The sequence below is a fragment of the Polistes dominula genome, unplaced genomic scaffold (genome assembly GCF_049000335.1).
Source record: "Polistes dominula isolate Pdom_NZ unplaced genomic scaffold, Pdom_raw_medaka contig_49, whole genome shotgun sequence".
Classification (NCBI taxonomy): Eukaryota; Metazoa; Arthropoda; class Insecta; order Hymenoptera; family Vespidae; genus Polistes; species Polistes dominula.
This window is the reverse complement of record NW_028300914.1, coordinates 3,833,985-3,856,709: the sequence shown is the minus strand read 5'-3', so window position 1 is coordinate 3,856,709 and position 22,725 is coordinate 3,833,985. Positions and strand designations below refer to the sequence as shown.

At 22.6% G+C, this 22,725-nt stretch overlaps 2 protein-coding genes across 2 annotated transcripts in view; one reads left to right on the top strand and one right to left on the bottom strand.

Annotated features, from left to right (window-relative positions):
• LOC107069037 (midasin) overlaps positions 1-22,725 on the bottom strand; it is a 111,917-nt gene that overhangs the window by 66,992 nt on the left and 22,200 nt on the right. The gene's annotated exons all lie outside the window — the stretch shown is intronic.
• LOC107069038 (uncharacterized) overlaps positions 1-22,725 on the top strand; it is a 59,569-nt gene that overhangs the window by 24,118 nt on the left and 12,726 nt on the right. Inside the window, 2 exon segments of the mRNA XM_089169947.1 lie at positions 7,756-8,345; positions 9,793-10,311. Of these exon segments, the coding sequence (XP_089026073.1) occupies positions 10,302-10,311 (10 nt within the window). The 5' untranslated portion in view covers positions 7,756-8,345; positions 9,793-10,301.

Genomic DNA, 22,725 nt, shown 5'->3' with positions numbered 1-22,725 from the left:
TGTTATTATATATTTTGCATGCCGAATTTCGAATGAAACTATTCTAGGAAATTCCCAATTTTTTTTTCACATTTTGTTCCACTTTCGTTAATTAAATATCGAAGAACAATTGTCATTTGTTTAACACAAATTTTGGAAATGCGCATTTTATTCACGTCTGAACTTTTCTCGAATATATGATTTAGAGATGGACTGAACATTTAATACCACGTTATAATTTTAGAATGAATTCGCGCATTAGTCGATAAAATTTATTACGAGTGTTCGTAGGTGTTTCTGAAATTTGATATATATTCTCAACTGGACTTTAGGATAACTTGTTTTACGTTTCCGCAAACGTCATAATAACGTTTCGAACTTGTATTACATAACGTATTCGTTAAACGTACTTTACATACGTTATTTTAATAATTTGTTACATTTGTACATATTATTACATTTTTATAATACGTTATTCAAGTTGTACAATTTTTAATTCTATAATACAAAATGTGTGGTATACAGCAGCAACATTTTAAATATGATTTGAAAGTATCTAAACAATTGCTATTTTATTTAAAAAATTTTGTTAACAACAACAACACACGATCGTTTGAGACTGCACTTTTATCGAAAATCCTTAAAAGTGTCCAACAATAATTGACACAAATTGTAAAATGGGATATAAAAATGTTTGACCAATCTAAGAACTTTTAGCACACCTTGTAGTTAGAAAGTAAGTTCTTTGAAGGCAATTATACTGCAATCTAAAAGAACATAAAATTTCTCAAACGTCTAGGTAGGTAGGGCTCGTAACGAGTAACTATCTCATAAACGTTCCAGGTGGTAACTTTATTCGCTTTCTTTTTACAACCTAATTCAGTAATCTACATGTATGTGTTAAGTTCGGTCATTTAAAAAAAAAAAAAAAAAAAAAAAGGGATCAAAAGAAAAAAGGAAAGGTTCTTTTCTTCAAATTAATTTTCATTTCATTCATTTTCTTTTCAATATATATATTAATATAATTATGTAATCCATTTTATTTTATTTTAAGTAATAAAATAATTTATTTCCCATTTCCTTTCCTGTAACAATTTTTCTGACCAAGTGCACTGTCATAATTTTATAATAATAATACCAAAAAAAAAAAAAAAAAACGTATATATATATAAATAATATTTTTTTTTCTTATTCTTCTTTTTATACGTAGCGATGTAACGTGAAATTAAAACGAAGTGTGGGAAAAGTGCATTGTAAAAAATAAAGAAAAAGGAAAGAAAAAAAAATAATAAAAAAAAAAAAAAGGAAAATATAAAAAAAGGAAAGAAAATATAGGAGAACGTTTCGTTTGAGCTGCATATTAATTTTCATTTTGTAACCCAGTGTGCCGCGACAGTCCTCACTAGGGAAAACCACCTTTCGTATTCAATTTTCCACGTTACTCTCCAGTTATTTAACGCTCCGACTACGATCTCGGACGTCTATATATATATATATATGTATATATAATACACGTATGTAAAACGTAGTGGTCTAACGAAATATCAATGTGAAATATTCCTGGGTTGTCAAACTTTTTCAAAATATTCAATCTTCATTGATACTTCGATTTTTGTACAGTATGGTAACCATATTAAACGAACTATACTTTAAATTTCAATTGTAAAATAATGTAGGAAAATAAAAAGCATAAATAAAAAAATAAACAAGTTAGAATTAGAAAAAGGTTCAATACAAAAAGATGAAACATTAGACGAATTTTGCATATATATATAACATATTAATTCTTTTATAAATAAAATATTAACTTTTTATTTTTTATTTATTTTATCTAAAATATGATTTATCTACGTTAAAATAAATAATCACTTTTAATAACGTTTCGATTTGGTTTATAATTTATGAATAATTTGGATTGTTAGTTTTGACAAAATTTGTTCAGGATATTCTCAAAGTAAAATTAATTATTAGAAAATGTTTGAGATGATAATAGCGTTAATGAGATTATAACAGTGTTAATGATTAGTCGTATTAATCTAATTGAGATTATAATTCTATTCAAAGCATATATTATTACTACTTCCTCACAAATTGCATTTCATCGATAATGATACATATATAATACATATGTATCAGTTTACGTTCACTTGATATTATTCCTATTCATTCATGTTAAATCATACCTAAACTATTTGCTATTCCTAAAAGGCCCCAGTACGGTTAACCACAAGCACGACCTGATAGAATATCAAATTGTTTTTGACATTATTACGTTTATACATTGTCTCTAATTCGTTGAATTATTTCCTTTCAAAATGTTAGTTTATAATAATCAATATTAAAAATGGTTTTAGAAAAAAAAAACAAGCACTATGTGTGTGTGTGTGGTAAAAATTAAATTTTTTGTTGGTTTTTTTTATGAAGAACAGAAACTTGAATACGAATTATTTACATTTGATTTTTCTTCTTCTACTTTGTACATTGAATTTGATTAAAAAAATGATAAAAATCTAATTGCAGTTATAATGTTTCTAATAAATATTTTTTAAATCATTTACTTTTTGTTATATTTTTGTAAAAAAAGAAAAAAAAATTAAAATACATTTTATCGTTTAGAAGAATTTTTTTTATTTTTTTAGTGTCAATCTCCGTTCCTACTTTTTTTTTATGTTAGCGTATCAACTCTTGTAAGTATAGGAATTAATAAAGAAAAAAAAAGAATAAGGAAAAGAGAAGATATAAAAGAAGGTAGTTTCTTGTAAGAAAATAGGAGGAGTGGGGAAAAGAAAGATTATAAAAAAAAGAAAAAGTAATGTAAAAGGAGCTTTTGCCTAGTTAGGAAGTATAAACGACAGGATCTTTCAAGAACAGAGTATTCTCATACTCAAAATCACTTCTCGTATTCTAGTTTAGTAGATAAATGAGATTTCGCGCATCTGAAGAGCTTGAACCCACTCGACACTACCCTTCTAAACTACCCTTCTAATCTACCGTATAAACGTATCGTTATAACAGACCAACTTACTACTATAATCCCCGGCATTTAATTACATTAATTACACTCGAAGTAGCAATTCATTCAAATAATAACCTCAAACAAAATGATTACTGTTTTATCTTGTTTTATAACAAGGATAAAATAGGAATCATCATCCCCCTCCCTACACACACACATACACACATTATATTTTTCTCGAAAATATATCCTTTGAAAATATGTAATATATATATGTAATAAACAATTCATATGATATTATACTACGTTTCATTGTCATTGATATATTTAATGTGACAAACGTGTATCCATTGAGTCGTAAAATTGGATGCATCGAATTGTTCTATATATATATATATATATATGTTACATTCGTGATAGAAATTTTGTCTCTGTGTTGAAAGAAATATGTGTTACATTTGAAATAGTCGATAAAAGAAAAATTTGATTATTTCGATAAGAATATAAATAATTGGAAATGTTTGAAATATTATAAATACAAATTTGTTTGACACGTTACTTGTTTATTTGCATTTGATTATATGACATATCACGTTATGTCTACTTAAAATAATAGATGTTATTAAAAGTTTAATTTATATATATATATATTAATATAAATATTTTTTTTATATATTTTAATTTATAAATATATATTATTAATTTAATAATTTTTATAAATTATATTATTTATTATTTATTTATATTATATTATTATATTATATATATATATAATAAAACAAACATTTTTATGACACAATGAGGTCAATAATATTCTACATTTAATAAAAGTACAAACGACTAAACGTCATATTTTGACAATTTCATTTTCGTAGGAATTTACATAAAAAAAAAATTCAACAACCTACAATATTCAATATCATAACAACATTCAACACCTACAATATCGTCTTGCATCGATAGCATTGAGTGACTACTATTTAAATCAGATAATTATTTATTCCACATAAATTGAAATTAAATATCAGTTCGATGTTTATTTTACGACTAAACGTGACGTACGTTTAAAAAAAAAAACACATATATTAATATTAATAAATTCAAACTTAAATACTTTTATGTTCAGAAATTCATTTTTTTCTACAAAATGTAAAAAAGAAAATGATATTCCTGTCAATAAATAATCCATCGACGTTTCTTAACATTGTGTGTCCATCATTTTATGGACACACATGCTATACTTTAGATGAAAATAAAGGAGAATGAAAAATTTAATGACTAAGTGAGAGAGTGAGAGAGAGAGAGAGAGAGGGTGATTAAGGGACACGCTTATTAGCGGTGTCCGTGCTTTCAAATTGGTGATGACAGGTGACGAAGAGGATGACGTAACGGTTGACAAGCGATAGGGAAATCGATCGATCATACTATATGCGTTTAATACATCGTGGTTTGTTTCTACAAAGGAAACCGATAACTGAGGACCAATTCATACGAACAATCTAGCCTAGAGTCGATTTGTTAACACTCGATGCATTATAAATCGAGATACCTTCACTCCTTCGTCTTTGTACAATCAACAACACGTAGTCATTGATATCATCAATCGAATTAACCTAAGTTTTTTTCTACAATCTTGACATATTTATATAAATATATGTATACTAGGATGCTTTGGTCATACATTGCTGTGGCTTTGTTATAAAATGTTGATTTAATATAATACTAATTATTATTAATACTAAATTATTAGTATTAGTATTATTATTATAGTATTTATATTATAATAATAATAACTATTATTAATACTATATTATTAATATTATTATTATTATTATAGTATTTATATTATAATAATAATTAGGTATTATTATTAATAAAATACACAAAATAATATAACAATTACAATGGAATATATAAAACAATAATACTCGAAAAAAATATAAAAAGTAAAGTTAGATTATGCCATATAAAAATCTGAAAAAAGAAAGTATAACGTGAATGCATCAAAATAATTGAGTAGTGATACAGCACCATCTATCGAAAACTTACAGTATCTAAAGATCTAGATAATCTTCGTCACTCAATTTAAAAAGAAAAAAAATGAGATAAAACAATTATATTTTTCAAATATTATATTTTTGAAATACATTTATTTTTATATATGAAATTACACGCACGTATGTACCGTTATATCAATTTTTTTTTTATATATATATTTGTATCAAATACAATGAAATATATATGAATTTATTTCGATGAAAAATCTAGAAAATGGCGGATGAATGGCAATGGAAGAATATTCTCATATTTATTCAAAGTAAGAAAAATAAAACACTAGTGAGGTTAGATAGCACATTGAAAAGGATAGGTACGTGTTCATGTGCATATATTTGATATGTACACTCGTACACGCATGCGTGTTTATACGTAACACGTACATGTATGTATGAGTATGCACGTCGCGATAACTTGGCGATAAAGTTCTTGCTCGTAAATATTAGGATAACGCTGTTCTAGTTTGGATATTGGCACATACGTTTTCATGTATGATAGATCGATCTCACTCGATTGATCGATTCATGTATTCCAGGTTGTATCGTATGAATATCAAGAGTGATGTGTGTGTGGGTGATCAAATTTTAAGTGTATCTTCTCTAAACTTAACAATTTTCTACTAAATCCAATAATTACAGTTTCATTAATCATTGAAATATTAATCAATCATATTATATTATAAATATTTATTTAACAAAAATAGATATTCATATAAATAATAAATAATGTAATAAATAATTCACTTCTCTTTCTTTTTATATTCATATATAATATAATTATTATATATAATATATAATATAATTATTATATATATATATATATATATATAATAAATATTTTATTTTTAACAATTTTCTACTAAATCCAATAATTAAAATTTCATCAATCATTGAAATATTAATCAATCACATATCATATTAAATTTTATTAAACTAAAATAAATATTCCTATAAATAAATAATCTAATTAATAATTTATTTTATTTTGTTTTGTTTTTTTTTAAATTAAATACTTGTATATAAATAATAAATGATAAATTATTCGATAAATTAATATTGCAGAATTTCATGTATTAATAATAGATAAATTAAATAATTAATATTTTATTTATATTTATATTATATATAATATAATAATTATTAATTTATATTGTGACAATAAATATTTTTTTATGGAGTATAAAATTGAATAAATAAAGATAAAATTATAGTCCAGGATATATATAGATATATCATGGTATGTGTGTTTATATAAATGAACTATATATACGTGCAATTAAAGAGCGGAACGGATCATAATTAATAGGGATATCTAATAATCTCTTACAATTACGGAAAGAAATATATATATATATATATATATATGTATATATATATGAGGATGAGAGAGAGACAATGGTGGGAAAATGACTATTACGATAGGAACTCTCTACAATGGCGTTTTGCCAGAATTAATTGGACGATATTATGCAGTACTTTCAAGTAGTAATATCCGAAAATTCTTTGACTATATAATTACTAAACTATCATTATCATAATTTGAAAATTAAACATCTGATACAACAAATACAAAATAACATTAATATTTGCATTAACGAAAAATACATTTGTTTTCATAATTATTTATACAAAATATTATTAAATATTAAACATAAACAACAACAAAATTAAATCATTCAAATGTTTTTGTTTTTTGTTTTTTTATAAATATCATAAAAAACTTTTAGATGATTCTAAATAATTAACAAAGCTTTTAAGAAACTTTTTAATCTCACGATTAAGATTATAATTTAACGAATTCGTATTCTAGCAGTTTTATAATCTCCAAATAAAAATTAATCTACATAATACTTACAAAAAAAAAATTTCTAATTAATATTTAAAATCAATTAATCATACAACCAAATATGTTGAAGATTAATCAACGAAATATTTATTTTTGGGTTCCATTTTGTTTAATTTAATTTTAATCGTGAGATTAAAATTATAATTTAACAAACTAATATATTCTTGCGATTTTATAATCTCAAAATAAAAATTAATCTACATAATACTTACAAAAAAAAAACAAAAAAAAAATCTAAATAAAATTCAAAATCAATTAATTGTATGAAACCAAATATATTTGACATTAATCAACGAAATATTTATATTTAGGTTCCATTTTTTTTTTTTTTTTAATTTAATAGGATCGTATTGCAAATGAGATTTCCTTTAAAGTATAACAATTGAACAGATATTTTTTTTCTCGAATAGATTGGAAATAGAATAAACAGGACGTTTATTCAATGTGAAAATAATTGAAACATCTGATCTTTTCACAAAGAGAAATTCATTGATCCTTCACAGAGAAAAAAACAAACAATTAAAAACAATGTTTTTTTTTTTTTTAAACTAGCTTACTTGTTTTAATAAAGTACTAACGATAATTGAAGAACCCTTTTAAGTCTACTACAACGTGAATATGTTAACACGTGAAGCTCAAAACTTTTCAACCCTCATTCCTAGAACGTTAGGTTCAATATACTTTTCAACCAATTCCATAAATATACTAATTAAAATTACTACGCTTATCAAAACACAAAGAGAGAAAAAAACACCGTAAATATAAATGAATTTTTTTTTGTTCAAAATCAATGATCCAACCCATATTAGAAACATTTTCTATCAATTTCGAGATATCATAATCGTTCGTTCATTCATCTATTTCTATTTCTACTTCTATCATTGAAATAAACAAAACCTCAATCCCCAAAAAAATAAAAGGAACTGTAAGAGAGAGAAAGAGAGAGTGCAGTGTTAAAATCGATGCTGAACTTTGACACTTAAAACGTTGAGAAACGTTTCAACGAATATACTTGTTCGATGTTAAAGTGGTGTGTGAAAAAAAAAATAAAATAAAAGGAAGAAAGAAAATAAAAGAAACAAAACAAAAAAGAAATAAAAGAAAAGAAGAAAAGAAAATAGTAATAAAAAAAAAAAGAAAATAAAAAGGTTGAATGATATTCATTCAACGATCCGCGTTATAAGAAAAAAAGGGTTCGAACGTTTTAGAAATGCAGCTGAACTTGTGCAATTTCGTTTGGGAAAGTTTCAAAGGGACGTCAAAAGGATCTCTTGGAACATTTCTTCTTACTTCTTCGAGAGTACACGAAAATGGCGAAGGGAGTGATGCCGGTGAAAAAGAAAGAGGAAAGAAGATAGAAAGAGAAAGAAAAAGTGCTGGATAAATTCGTGCTTGAAGAAACCAACGAGCTCCGATCGAAGGAAGAAACTCTTCCCCCTTTGTTCTTATTCTTATTCTTCTTCCGTTGTTTCTAGAGAGAACTTTCAAAAAAAAGCTTCTACAAATAACAGTGAGTTATCTTTTTAAATATATATACATATACATATACATATATATATATATATATATATATATATATATTTATTATTTTTATAACATTTTGTTTGTTCTTTCAATTCTAATATCAAAATTGCAAAATTGTGCATTAAAACAAAAATATATTAAATAGTATTTTGATAGAATCGATTTGTATTTGTTAATATATCTTTAATTTATTGTTGTAATTATTAATATACATTAAATTGAATTATTTTAGATTGAAAAAGCTTTTTAAAATCATTTGAGGTTACGTTAATCTTCTATAACGCCATGTTTTACTGTAATTGCACAATTACATTTTATATGATGATATGCATATGTGTAATTTGCATTATTATTTATTATTAATAAATTATTTATTTAAATATAATTATTCCTATAAAGTTATGTAATATCTATAAATTTAATTATAAACAGTTATTTGTTATTTAAAACTTATCGAGAAGAATACAAACTTTCATTAAAATATTTTCTTTTTGTTTTTTGTTTAGTTGAAAATAAAAATTTAACGTTCGAATAAAAAAGAAGAAGAAAAGAGAGAGAGAGAGAGAGAAACAAAAAAATAAAGAAAAATAGGGACATCTGTCAAAACAATAAAACGTTGGAATATATGTATAAATAAAAAAAAAAAAAAAGAAATAAAAACCGAGCAAGTAATTTTTAGATTGATAGAAAAAAAAGAAATAAATTTTTTATTTTTGTATGGCAATAAAAATTTGTCAGGAAAAAAAAAATGAAAGAAAGAAAATTCTGAAATTTGCCAAAACACACACGCGTCTCGGACGGATAATAAATAAATATATATAAATAAATAAATGATATACGGATAATAAATATATATAAATAAATAAATGATATACTGATAATAAATATATATAATAAATAAATAATATACGGATAAATAAATATACATAATAAATAAGTAATATACATAGATAATAGATATATATTAATAATATTAATTAATATTATATTTATATTAATATTAATTTTATTTTTTAATATTATATAATATTATATTATATTATATTAATTATATTAACAAATATATATTATAAATAAATAATATATGAATAATAAATAAATATATATATATATATATATATATATATATATATATATTCTTTTTTTTATTAGAATCAAATATATCATTTTTAAATTGATCCGCGAAAAGAAAAACATTCGTGATATTATTTATAAAAATATTTTTACAATACGCTTTGATGATCAAACGATAAAATGAAATTAGACCAAAAACAATTTTAATACAAGATTGAAATTAATCCTACGCAGAAAACACAAAAAGAAAGAAAACAAAAAATTCAAAAGAAAAAAAAAAGAAGAAATAACTTTTAGAAAATATCAAACGAGATAAGAGCAAATTAAAGTTTATAATTGTCCTTCTTAATTTTATATAGATAACGTTGAAAAGTCAGGAAAAATAAAAACAAAAGGAAGAAAAGAAAAGAAAAGAAAAGAAAAGAAAAGAGAAAGAAAGAAAGTTGAGACGAAGAAAGAAGAAAAAGGTACGCAGTGGCGGCATTTAAAAAGCCGAACAACGGGCGGTAAAAGTTCAAAGATCGTAGGTGTACGATTCGAAGATCAAGGACAAAGTTACACAAAGAGACAAAACTTTCTAGAGTGAGAGAACATCAAAAAGAATGATACTTTATTTCACGAGAATTAATCGATCGACGACGAGTCTCACGTTTCATTCGTTTAAACGTTCTAACCACCCTCCACCACCTACATTTCTCAAGTAAGATACCAGAGCCAATTAGGAGCAAAGCATCTTGGACACGTGGATACAAAAAGGTGTCAGAAAGGACAAAAACGGAAGTAGACTCTTCTCTGTGTGTGTGTGTGGTGGAAAAGGAAGTCTCTATTCGATTAGAAAAAGTAATACGACGAGGGATAGTTTGAAGAAATGGCCGCTGGTAAGTTCAAAAGAAATAATTCACTTCATATCAATTATTTTCATTGATTGGTTTATATTAATTGGTTTTTTTGTGCTATTTATTACTTCACTTTTCTTAGGTCATTAAAATACTTATAAATGAAATATTATACTTTGGTATATATATCGTTTTGTTATTTTTTAAATATCTGAACAAATAAGCAAAGTTTTATTGCAATATTGGTAAACCAAAAGTTTCTATACAATTATCAATATCCAATATATTGTGTGTTAAAAATAAAAATATTAAATAATCTATATATAAAACAATATATGATATATTATATATTATTAATAATATATAAATAAATAATATTTATATATTTATATATTATTATTTTAATATAATTTTAATTAATTTAATATTTTAATATAATTAATAATAAAAATATTTAATAGAATTATTTTAATATAATTAATATAATATTAATATTTTTATAAATTAATATGTAAATTTTTAAATTTTTATAATTATAATATACAATATTTAACAATATTTAAATAAATAACTACTTTATAAATTAATATATAAATATTATTATTATTATATTACAATATAATAAATTTAATAATAATATTGTAATATTATTATTAATTTATTATTTATAAATATTATTTATTTATATATTAATAATAATGTATAAATAAAATAATATATATAAACAATATATATATATATATATATATATATATATATATATATATATATATATATATATATGTATTATATTATATTATTATTAATATATATTATATTATAATTTAGACTTGCTAAAAATTAACCATAAATATTATAAATATATATATATATATATATATATATATATATATATATATATATTTTATAATAAATTAACGAAACCATTAAATTAATCAACGATATTGTTTCTTTAAAAAGCAAAGGAAAATAAAAAAGAAAAAAAAACCATTGTAAAATATATTCTTACATAAATGAATTAATTACTAAATTATTTTGATATCTTTTGGAACTTATATAAAATAAAAAATAAAAGAAAGAAAAAGAAAAAAAAAGGATTTGACTGGTATATTTTCGGCACGTGAGTAAAGTATACTCAAACTAAGGGGGTTACATATAGATATCCAAGATATATACCCTTAGGGTACTTTTGGAAAACACATACGTAATGCATGTAGTGCTTCGAGAGTAGCGTAATACTACGAAAGTTACACATACATACGTAAAGGATGGTTCAAACTAAAGGAAAACGACCATCTCGTTTTCCTTTTTCTTCCTTAAGAGCCGCCGGGTCTTAAGAAATGGACTAAAAACAGGAACGGGGAAAATTAAACATTTAGAAGTACTATCGAGTTGCCTCCCACCCTTCCACCCTTCCACGTGAAATTAGATCAGCGACAGAAAAAGAGATAGATAATGCGAAGACCTGTGTTTGTGTGAGTGGGTGGGTAAGGTATATAAATTTTAGTTCGTGTATGTGTATAGATTTCAATGTATATATACGTAAGAATATGCTTATATATACGAAGGGATGAGAAATAGTATCTGATCTTGTACAAAGAAGCTTATGGTGTTATCGACCTTACTGCGTAACATGATATGTGTACACTAAAGTAATACTCAACTAAATTTTCAAAAATTCTATGAAAACAACAACAAAATAATTTAATAAAATTATTATTCCAAGTGGTATAATATTGTCGTATAAAAATTAACTTTTTTAATATTTATTTTATTTTCATTTATATTCATAATAATTTTTGTTGATAATTTTTTTTTTTTTTTTTAATAATTACTCGACATATTTTGTGATATACTAAATTTTATTTTAATTTATATTCGCGATAATTTTTGTTGATAATTTTTTTTTTTTTAATAATTATTCGTCATATTTTGTGATATATAAAAAATATTATTATTATTATTATTATTATTATTATTATTATTATTATATATTTGTAAAATTAATAAAACAAAAAAGTATGAAAAGATTGAAATTATTAATGATAATATTTAACCTAAACTTTTAGTTAATCGATGAAAAAAAAAAATTAAAATTCTTTATAAAAAATGTTAAATGAAGTGGAAGTTGTTATAGTTTAAAAATAACCAAAAAAGAAAATAAAATTAGTTTTCATTTAAAAGAGAAAAATTGTGTTCAGTGTTCATTAATGAAACACCCCATGAGATCGATAAGAGGAGTTTTCTCACGCTATACGTGAAACGTTAGCATGATTGTTGTCGAAATGAAATTATAGTCACTTTAATAAAGAACCCCTTGAATGAAAGGCTTGAATGGATAGGATTCATCTTTTGTCATAGTGGTACTATTAGTAGTAGTAGTAGTAGTAATAGTAGTAGTAGTAATCTTACGATCTCACGCGAAGCATGACTCGACCTTATTTTCAATGAAGAAATCTTTTGCTTTCACATTTATATATTATACTAATATTATAATTTATATATTTTAAATGTAAATACACAAAATTTGCATTTACATATATTAATATTATAATTTTATTAAATTTATTTTATTATAATTATTTATATAAATAATAAATAATAAATTATATATTATTTATATATTTTAATTTTATTATTATTTATTATTATATATTTTATTTTATTATTTAATTATATTTATTTATTTTTAATTTTATTAATATTATTATTATTATTATTATTATTATTATTATTATTATTATTATTATTATTATTATTATTATTATTATTATTACTATATATAAGTTATTAATTATAATTAAATCACATTTTCATACAAATTTAAGACTCAAATTTTTGGAAGGGTTTCTTCTTCTTTTTTTTTTATTTTTTTTTTAATTCTAACAATTAAAAATAATTAACTCTCTCCATGTTTATTTATTGTATTGTATATTTTAATTATACCAATTAACTTTGTGAAATAAATTTAAAATGAATAGATATAAATTATATTTTTATACTAATTTACGAATCAAATTTTTAAGAAGGATTTATTTTTCTTTTTTATTTCTTTTTTTTATTCTAAAAATTACAAATATTTAACTTACTTGAATTTTATTTATTATATTATAAATTCTACTATTTTTATTTCTTTTTTCTTTCTAAACAATTTCATCAATTTAAAAAAAGAAATATTATTCTACATTTTCCTATTATTTAACTTTGATAGAACGAAAAAAAAAGTATAATTATTATAGCAATAATAATAATAAAAATAAATATCAGCGTCACGCTGAGAAATTAATACCTACTTTCATAATAATAATAATTATTATTATTATTATAATAATAATATTAAAAACTTTCAAACTCAATATCCGTGAACGTAGCTTTTGTACCAGAGCATTGAATTTTTATAAGCGATCGTAAAATGTAAAATATATTTCAACGTTTAAAAAGGAAATTTCCTATTATTAAAAACGAGGGAAAAAAAATAAAAATAAAAATAAAAATAGACAAATAAATAAATAAAATAAATAAATAAAAAAAGAAAGAAGAGATTTTATTTTAAATGATTTTTTTTATTTATTATAAATATTACCAGCCGATTTTCCGAGAAAATTTTATTTTATTTTTTTTTTATTTAAAGACAATGTGTACACCCTGAGGCATTTGTAAAGGAAAGAAGGAAAGAAAGAAAGAAAAAGAAAAAGAAAAAGAAAAAATGTTACGCGTTTGTATGCATGAAGAACAAGATGAAGTCGAACTATTGCATCCGGACAAATTTTCTTTTTATTTTCTCTTATTTTTTTCCTCTTTTATCGTCCTCAAAGGAATAAAAAAAAAAGAGCAAGAAAACCTTCCTTTGAGATCGCTGTTACAAGTTAAACGAGATGATACACAAATAGAAAAGTAAAAGAAAGAAAAAGAACAGGAATAAAACTCAGTGAATCGAAATTTAATGTCTTAATTGCTATGAAACCCTTTTCCCCCTTCTTTCCTCTTCATTGTGGTTTCTATGAAACAAATTTAAATAGAAATGTGAATCAATGATCAAATCACCACGTGTAATGGTGGAATAAAAAGTAACATTAAAATATGTTGCTTTGTTTCTTCAACGGAAACGAAACTTTTATATAACAGTCCGTATCACAAAAGTGACTTTAATGAAGGCTCAAAAAGTTTATTTTTCTTTTTGTTTTTAGATTATCTCTAGAGTAACTTTTTAACAGGATTTTTCACGAACGTAACATTATTAATTTTGGTTTTTTTTTTTTTTTTTTTTTTAGACTTCGAATACTTCTATTATTTCTAACTTAAACTATATTTTTACGAAAAACAAAAAATTATATTATATAAACATTTATATTATATATATATATATATATTACATTAATTTAAATTATTTAGTAAATATATAAATTATTTTTATATTTATATTTATTAAATAATACATTTAGTTAAATTATAAATAAAATTTATATTATATATATATATAAATATTTATATTATAGTATAAATATATATTATATAATAATTAATTATAATAATTATTATATATTATGTAATAATTAATTATAATAATTATTATATATAATGTAATAATATATATATCAAATTATTTATTTATATTTTGTAATTGAAATGTTGTTGCAAAAATATATTTATATCACCAATATAATATTTTATTATTTATATAGCATATATTAATGTATATAGCAACAAAATCTTCAAATAATTCAGTACTCAAAGAATTAACTACACCAATTATATAGAATTGGAAATATCCCGAATTTTATCAAAATAGGTAAAAACAAAAAATAACAACTTTTGACGCAGCCTGTATTTTTCTTCTATTCTGCATACTCCACGAAGCGTATTTTCGATCCCAAATGCGAATTTTCCAATGACAAATCTTTCCGAAAGAACTCGTACGTAGATTTTCACGTTTTATCGTCGAAGCAAATAGCAAAACTTTCGATAAAATTTTACTTGGCTCTGTGGGGAGTGGAAGAAGGAGAAATATCTTTTGGCAAACGATACGTTTCAAAGTTTTGTTTCTTAAAGTTTTGCATTAATAATTATAATATATGCGAATTAAATGAAGTACGAATAGACGTAAAAGAATGAACAAAAAAATAAAATGATTGATTGTAATTAATAATAACTTTAAACCAAAAAAATAAATAATAATTACATTATCTTTCGAATAAAAAATGAAATACGAATACACTCAAAAGAATCAACATAAAGATAAAATGATAGAATGCAAATAATAATAATTCTAAACCAAAGAAGAAATAATAATTAAATTATCTTCTGAATAAACAAACAAAAAAAATTATTTCTCCAATATTAATCTTTCAATAAAATAATTTGTTTATTTTTTTTCTTTCATACAATTATGCTCAAAAATTAAGAAAATTAATAACCAAAAACAAACGTGAACGTTTGAACTGTATAAAAACAAATTTATTTTTAGATCGTGCGAAAAAGAATAAATAAAATCGCCAAACTCTTGTAAATATTTAAGCAATCTAAGCCAACAAAAAAAAAAAAAAAATAGGAACGAAAATAAAAAGAGAGATAAAAAAAAAAGAATCATGAAAAATACAAAAAATGTAAGAAAGTAATAGAAACAATATATTTTAATTTATTTATTTTTTTTTTTTTTTTTTAAGAAACTCATGCGAAATCTCAAAAGTATATGTACTTCGTGTTTACTGAAGAAAAACCTTTTAAAATTCCAATAGAGTATATCTTTCTCATGGTGAAGTAACAGTATAGCCAGCCCAAAAAATACAATAAGTACTTTCTTCTCGTATCTTGTGTTAAAGAATAACTAGTTTTTCAAGTTGCAAGCTACCACTACTATCACACCAACTACCATCACTACGTAGGACACACTCACTACATAGAACACATTCATATACTATTTTAGCTCTTTTATTAAAGATATGTAAGAAAGTTTCTTACTATGTAGCTTAGAATTTTTATTAGATTTCGTTTGAAGTATAGCACAAGGCATTACTTATTATACGTAATATCTTGTGCACGTTCCAATAGTGTACGATAAAAGACCCGTTGAGAGGAAGGTTGCAAAGAGATGATGGTAAAAGGGTATATTACAGAGTATATACACATATAAAGGGACGGGTCAAAAGTTAAAACTTGATTTTATAATTCAATTGGGCTAAATTTAATAAAGAATCAGCAATAACTTTAATTATCTCAAATTGAGTTAATTTTGTTCGAAAATATTTATTTAAAAAAAATATATATATACATACCATAATATAAATATATACCATAAATATATATATATATATATATATATATATATATTATTACATTATTATATTATTATTATACATGCACTATATATAAAAATATATTAATATTAATTTAATTTATAAATATATATTTATTAATATTATTAATATAATATAATATTAATTAATATATTAATGTAAATATATAACAATATTTATACTTATATCTATATATTTGTTATTTATATAAATATATTGTACTCTAATAAGATCTTTATAATGTGTTTAATTAAATTCTTTTATTTGTTTTTATTTTTTTATTTTTTTTTTTGTAATTTCAGGATAAGTTAAGTTTCAGCATAAATTGGCCTAATTATTTTCGTATTATACATGACAAATTAACTTTGTTTCTTTATTTGAATGCGAAACTCAAAAAAAGATACGCAAAAGTGTAATAAAAATCCGAATAAAAAATTATTATAATAATTAATCTATTATTAAATAGAATTTTAATTTTCTATTAATCTATTATTAAATTATAATAATATTATTAAATTTATTATTAATATATAATTAAACTAAAATTTTTTTGAATCCAGGTGTAAATAAAATTTAGCGATTTACTCACATCCCTATATTTATTCAACATTTTATGGAATAAAATTAAAAAGAAAAAAAACAGGTGAAATCGAAATAAAGTGTACAAAAGGGGGATGAAAAAAAAAATGGATAGAAAACTAGATAGATAGAATTCTATCAGTACCGTAATATTATTGACCGACTTAACGATAGTATATCGAACATACTTGAAAGCAAATAGAAATGTTCTTATACCTTTGAACGGTAAATGTATTTTGCAATGTATCAGCCATCCGACCCTTTAGTTACATACCCAATCAAGGGGAATACGGATTGGAAAGAATATTTTCAAAGAAAACGTAAAGAGTATTCTCGTCGTTCTTCTCTTCCTATGCTTTTGCATTGCTACAAAGTAAAAGGAGAGGAAGTTTACTTTTTCTGTCATTCTTTTTAAAAAGGAAAGCGTTCGTGAAATATAGCTGGAATAATATAATGCACCATAGAACAAGTTTATACCCAAGGGACGAAAGGAAAAGAGAAAGAGTAATAATAATAATAATAATAATAATAAAAAAAAAAATAAAAATAAATAGCAAGCGAGAAAAAGATAACTAAAAAATTATTTCTTTTTCTTTTTTTTTTAGTGTATCTCCAATAACACACCGATACAACTTTTGAAACAATATAATTATCGAAATTTATATAATATTAAAAATATAATATATTAAATAATATTTTTAATATTACATCGAATTTTTTTTATATAATTAGGGAGATGGGTAATTTTATTTTAATAATTATCGAATTTTATATAATATTAAAAAAATATTATTATATATATATAATAATATATATAAAAATATATATTATATAATATTTATATATATAAATAATATATATAAAAATATTATATATATATATATATATATATAATAATATTTTTATACAATATGCAAAATATAATATTATTATATTATTATTAATATTTTTATATATTTTATTATTATTAAAATAAAATATATATAATATATATATTTATATATATAAAATATAAATAAATTAAAAAAAAATATATATATATATATATATATATATTTTTATTATATTATTATTAAAAATTTAATATATAATATATATATAAATAAAAAAAAGTAGGAAATAATAAGTCAAGTTGAATATATAAATAAATCCAAACGATTCCGTAACAATATAAATGGGGTTACTTAATCTACCCATCTATCTATTTATCTATCTCTCTCTTTCTCTCTTTTTCTTTTTTTTATGTATTTTTCTTTCTCTTTTCATCTTGCCAATGCAAATTACGAAAAGAAGAACGCGTAAATGGTCGAAAGAAGATACAAGAAAAGAATGATAATAAAACTTACGTTCTTCGTCGTTAATTTAAACCCGCTCAGCACGAGATACTTTCGCCCACCCTATTTCTTAATCTTTATTTTCGTTTTTATTTCTTTCTTTTCTTTTTTATTTTTCTTTTTTAAGAACTTTAGCTAAACGTTAAATCCTTGATTTCACAAATTTACTATTACCACACGCGTAATTCGTTTACTCTACCTATATTTGTCATCATTAAAGTTACATTAAAGTTTAATTAACAATTTGAATATCGAACTATTGTTTAAACAATTTAATTTAAAAAAAAAAATTTTAATAGATATTTATAGTAACAAATTGAAAATGTTTTATATTATATTTTATTACTATTCTTGTGTGTACAGTAAGTACAATATATATGAATCTAAATAAATAAAAATAATAAAAAATAAATATTAATAAGAAATATTAATAAAATAAAAATATAAATAAACAAAAAATAAAAAAGGAATATCAAAAAAAGTAAATAAATGTTTATAGTAGAAAATGGAATATGTTTTATATCATACGTATTACTATTTATATACAGTACGTACGATACATATATATGAATCTAAATAAATAGAAATAATAAAAAATAAATATTAATAAAAAAAATATTAATAAAATAGAAATATAAATAAAAAAACAATTAAAAAAGAAATATTAATAAGAAAAAAATAAATATTTTTATTAACAAATAGAATATAAATCATACGTATAGAATAATATCACGCGTATTACTATCCATATATAATATATATATATGTGTGAATCTTTTGCAAATTCGTGTATGTGTTTGTAAAGTAGTTTAGATAAGAATCACAAATACGGTTCGTACAACTCCATCAGCAGTTTGACTAATGCAACCGATTTGGCGTATGTCCCTGTGCCTGAATTTCGTGTCTCCTCACAAGATCGTTGAGATAAAGCACGTGTAATCGTATCGAGAGAGAAAAAAAAAAAAAAAGAGAAAAAAAGATGCATCTACGAAAGCGTTCCAGCGAATTTCAACGAAATAAAATATTACCTATCGGGTTAAAACCTTTACAGACAGTTCAGCATAAATCGTGAAGATTATATCAAAACCAATACACAATTTACATCTTGCTAAACGTCGTGATTTTTAAAAACGCGCTCGAAGTTAGGATTTATTATATTATTTGATTCCTGTGAACTTTTTAACATATTTTGTTCTCGATAATCGTAGAATTTTTTATTCCTTGTATTAGATATCAGATAATCGTTATCAGGCTTCCCATTGACCACCAACGACACGAGTTAGTTTTAGCAATACCGCAAATTCCAAGTTTTTAGGCAAGATTCCAACGTTTAACTTTCGACTAAACGATGTTAACTTTTCATGAACAGCAATAATTGGAACATCACGATAAACGTTTAGAACCACACCGAGATTTAACTTTTGGATAAAAATAATGTATTAAGAAATAAATTCTTTAAATTGATCATCATCTGCACAGAATATAAAATATAATAAAATATCTTTGGCTAAAATAATACGTAAACTTTAAATAGTACTGACAATGATTAATGTAATATTGGAAAAATGAAAATCGTACAAAATTATTATTGAACTCTGTTCGATAAGAAAGAATTTAAGCTTATATATAGAAACGAAGTAAATCGTGTTTGAAAAAAAAAAAAAGAGAGATAAAATATAGAAAGGAATGACAAAAATTTATCACACGCCGGGAATAAAATAGCCAAGAAATTCCTTACATCCGATAGAATGCGAGCTTAAATAAAAAAATAAAAAAAAAAAAAAAAGTAAAGCCAAAAATATCTTTTGGAAAAAGTTACTTATGGTATGTCACATCGTAGGAATGTGAGATTCTATTTTAACCAAAGTGAACTTATATTCAGAGTTATGAAAATGATTCATGGTTATTTTTCAATCAATACAATTGAATTAACTTTCCAATAAATTAAACACGAGAAATATTAAAAGTTACAGAGTTAAAATTAAATAATAATTTTATAAATAATTCCCGTAATATTTATAAAAAAAAATATATTTTTTAAATCAATAATAAATTTTAGGTAAATATTATAAATATATAATATATAAATAATTTATTTTATTTTATTAAAAAAAAAAACCATTAATTTATTTGTTAAATTCAATTAAATATAATTATAATTTTTATTTCGAATAAAAATGTTATTTAATTTTATTTTTGTTCAAGATTAACCCTTTTTGAGTGCTTAATACTTTTACTTAAAATATTTTTTAGGAACGAAATAATTTATTATTAACCAAATTTTAATAATAAATTATATCTAATAATTAAAGTTTTTCTTTTTAAATATAATTTAATTTAATTAATATAAATATTACATTTAGAGAGATATTGGATGAGAGTGGAAGGGGGGGCGGAAGAATGGATGAGGAAGGTGGAAATTTGGAAAGGGGGAAAAGAGGGACAAAGTTTGGAGGAAGGAGGAGAATGCGGAGGTGCAAAGGGGGGAGATGAGGAGAGAGGAGGAAAGGACGAGGGTTGAACGGAATGTAAAACGATTGTAACCCTTTGGGAAATCAAATAATGATTATTCTATTCCATTACATTATTTTACATTATTATTAACAAATACGCATATGCGTCGATAGATTACTCTGGTAATTTTTACTAAACGCTTATATGCGTCCATAGCACTTAAGGATTAACATAAATCCAAAACTTTAATATCATAAAAATATCTTGGCCCAAAAATACCGTTCAGAAAAATGCAATTTTTTTTTTATATCTACCTTACGAAAGCATAGATTGAAATATAAAAGAAGTCAAGATTTTCAATAACGCAAAAGTCTTCCAAAAAAAAAAAAAGAAAAAAGAAAGGAAAGGAAAAAAGACGAAGAATCGATGGTTTTTTTAGAAAGAGGTTTTTCCGCACGAGGCAGGCAGGCAGGCAGCTTTTATAGATTTTGTCCAATAGAGTCAATGCAGTCACTGCATTGGAAAATAGGTTCTTAAACAAAGGTCAAAGGTTAAGCTATACCTATCTATACCTACGAAATTCCATTTCGCATCGGCACGTAGGGAAAAGGTACATCGACCTATCCGTTGGCAGTGATGCGAACACGTCATCAATTTACACACTGTGTCCCCGTTTCGCAATACGTACTTCTCTCGTTTATCTCTATCTCTTTTTCTTTTACACATCTTGACAAATTTTCAAATCAATTTAACCCGTTAAACCGGAACGACAAGTTTATTTCTCAAGACACAATCCTCATTTTTCTTCTCTAGTTAAAAAAAAAAAAAAAAAAGAAGAAGAGAAATTTCTTATGCCAAGAGTCTTCGTCAAGATTTAAATAAATTATTAAATCTAATATTTCATTAATATCATTTATAGAAAGAGAGAGAGAAAAAATATTTATTTTGGTATTGAAATTTCATTAAAATATTTAATATTTGAAAAATATTAAATTTCATTTAATATATTATATATAAAAATATAAAATAAAATAATTAAAATTGTTATTTAAATAAAATAATTAAATAAAATAAAAAATTTTAAGTTTTAAAATAAAATAATTAAAATTGTTACGACAAATTTCAATTATTTTATCCGATCAAATTTGCGTCAAACCAAAAACAAATTTATAATTTTTTTTATTTAATATTTTTTAAGAAAAATTTATTATTTTAAAATATTTTAAATTTGTAGAACAAAAAAATATAGTTATTAACTTAATTTATTAGTTTATTTTAAAAGAAAAATGCCTAAATATTGACACACTTTGTGCCAAATAAAAAAAAAAATTATAATTTTAAGAGATTATTATTTTAAAATATTATAAATGTTTAGAAACAAAATATAATTATTAACTTACTTTTTATTAGTTTATTTAAAAAAAAAAAGCCAATAAATAGCCACACCTTCATGAAACGAGGTGTTAATAAACTAATTCCAATATTTATAGGTTTGTGATTGGTAGATAGCAATTTTGAGTGTCAATGAAGCTTACAATTAGTCCTTTCAAAGATATATATGTATAAAGTAAGAGAATATTCCAGTAATCTTTGCTCTTGTAAGAACCGATTAAAACATAATTCAAATGTAGAATTAGTGTATGAAATACTAGTGTTAAGTGACGGTCAATATTACACCGTCATAAACGCGTATTGATGGTTATGTATTGACACAATTTGGTCGAAGGATAATTGCAAGGAAATTGCAACACGTGGGAAGGATAAATGCGTTGTAATTAGAAACGAAATTGTAACCA